Source organism: Piliocolobus tephrosceles, chromosome 20 (assembly GCF_002776525.5).
Source record: "Piliocolobus tephrosceles isolate RC106 chromosome 20, ASM277652v3, whole genome shotgun sequence".
NCBI lineage: Eukaryota > Metazoa > Chordata > Mammalia > Primates > Cercopithecidae > Piliocolobus > Piliocolobus tephrosceles.
Genome location: NC_045453.1, coordinates 18,046,682 through 18,048,184, shown reverse-complemented (window position 1 = coordinate 18,048,184; position 1,503 = coordinate 18,046,682). Strand labels below are relative to the sequence as shown.

Genomic DNA, 1,503 nt, shown 5'->3' with positions numbered 1-1,503 from the left:
TATTTTATTTTCCTTATGGCCATGCTCTTGATCTTGACTAGGAATTGATACCTGGTTTTGAGACTTGCCATATATTTTCTCTTCAGTTTGGATAGAAATGCTGCCTTTGGGTACATCTTTCTGTACACTCTTTTCTCCATGGTTAAATTGTCTTTCTTCTGTACTTGAAGATTGGTATGATGCTTTATGTGCCTTCAGGCCATGCTCTTGATCTTGATTGAGATTTTTTGTCTGGTGTTGATTCTTGTTATATACTAGGAGCTCATCTTGGGTAGTAAAAATGTCTTTGGATCCATGTTGGAGTCTGTGTTGATGTGCAGGACGGAGTGAAGTTTGTAGTTTACTTGAATGTTCCTCTCTCACTTCAACCACATTTTGGTAATGCCCTTTATTTCGAAGAGAATTTTGAGTCTCACGTTGTTGTTTGTTAGCTACTAGCTCTTCAGTTTGGAGAACATAACTGCTTTGGGATCCACCTTGTGTTCTACCTTTTTGTGCACCAGAGGCTGAAGCTTGTTCTTTACTTAGTCCACGGACCCGTAGCCTTTCTTCTGTGTTTGAATATTGGCTGGATATTCCCTTTCCAGATGGGCTATTCCCCTGATCTTGAGAAGGATTTTGTGTCCCATGATGAACTTGGCCTCCTTTATGACGTATAACTATCAGACGAAAATGACGTTTTGGTTTAACATGGTCTCTGCCTTTTTGTTTATAACTGAGCAGTCTTTGACTTCTACCTAGATGTTGTTCTGATTTTGTCGTTTTATGTTGGGCATTCAAATCATACTGCTGACTTTTTCGGGTCCGGTCATGATCATTGGCGTCTACATGATATGTGTGTTGAATAGGAAAACTGCCTTTGGATTCAGTATGTTGTTTGTCTTTTTGTCCAGAATAGTGCTGGCTCCTTTGTCTATGTGGAAATCGGGAAAATCCACTTGATAATTGGCCTTTTGATCCGCCTGGTAATTAATAATAGAAATATATACATTGATTACCTCCAAAGCTCTCTTGCAACTCTTACCACCCACCTTTTCCTAACAAATTACTGATATTGCCAAAAGCCTACAGCGTTGGGTGGAGAAAAATCAATTCTCATCAAGGAGAAGAATCTGTGCCTGAACAGGTTACTGTTTGCACCCTGAATACCCTTAGAGGCCATTCTTTCTGAGTAGCTTTCCCAAGGCTTACCCTCTCCACTCACCTTTTTGTCCCATCACAGCTGCTTGCTTCTCCAAGATAAGGAGCAGGGAAAGGACAAAGAAGACGATGGACTTCATCTTGCTTGAAAAATCTTGTCTGAGAACTGAGTGGATCTCTTCATTTATATGTTCCTTGAGTGGGTGTGCCATGGGTGGAGCTGAAATGTCAAAAGGCACTGCCCTTTCATAGCTTATTAGTAAATGCCAACTTCCTCGCCACTGCTCAGTGGGGGATAATGTCAAAGTCCCCAGGGACTTAGCATGGGGACATAATGTCAAAGGCAATTTTTTTTACTTCCAG

General features: G+C 41.0%; 1 protein-coding gene across 1 annotated transcript in view; it reads right to left on the bottom strand.

Moving 5' to 3' along the window:
- The window catches only part of LOC111533897 (semenogelin-2-like), a 2,886-nt gene extending 1,383 nt beyond the window's left edge, over nucleotides 1–1,503 (bottom strand). The window contains 3 exon segments of the mRNA XM_026455291.1: nucleotides 1–16; nucleotides 19–962; nucleotides 1,205–1,503. The exon segment at nucleotides 1–16 is cut by the window's left edge and continues 424 nt beyond it. Coding sequence (XP_026311076.1) covers nucleotides 1–16; nucleotides 19–962; nucleotides 1,205–1,352 — 1,108 coding nt within the window. The 5' untranslated portion in view covers nucleotides 1,353–1,503.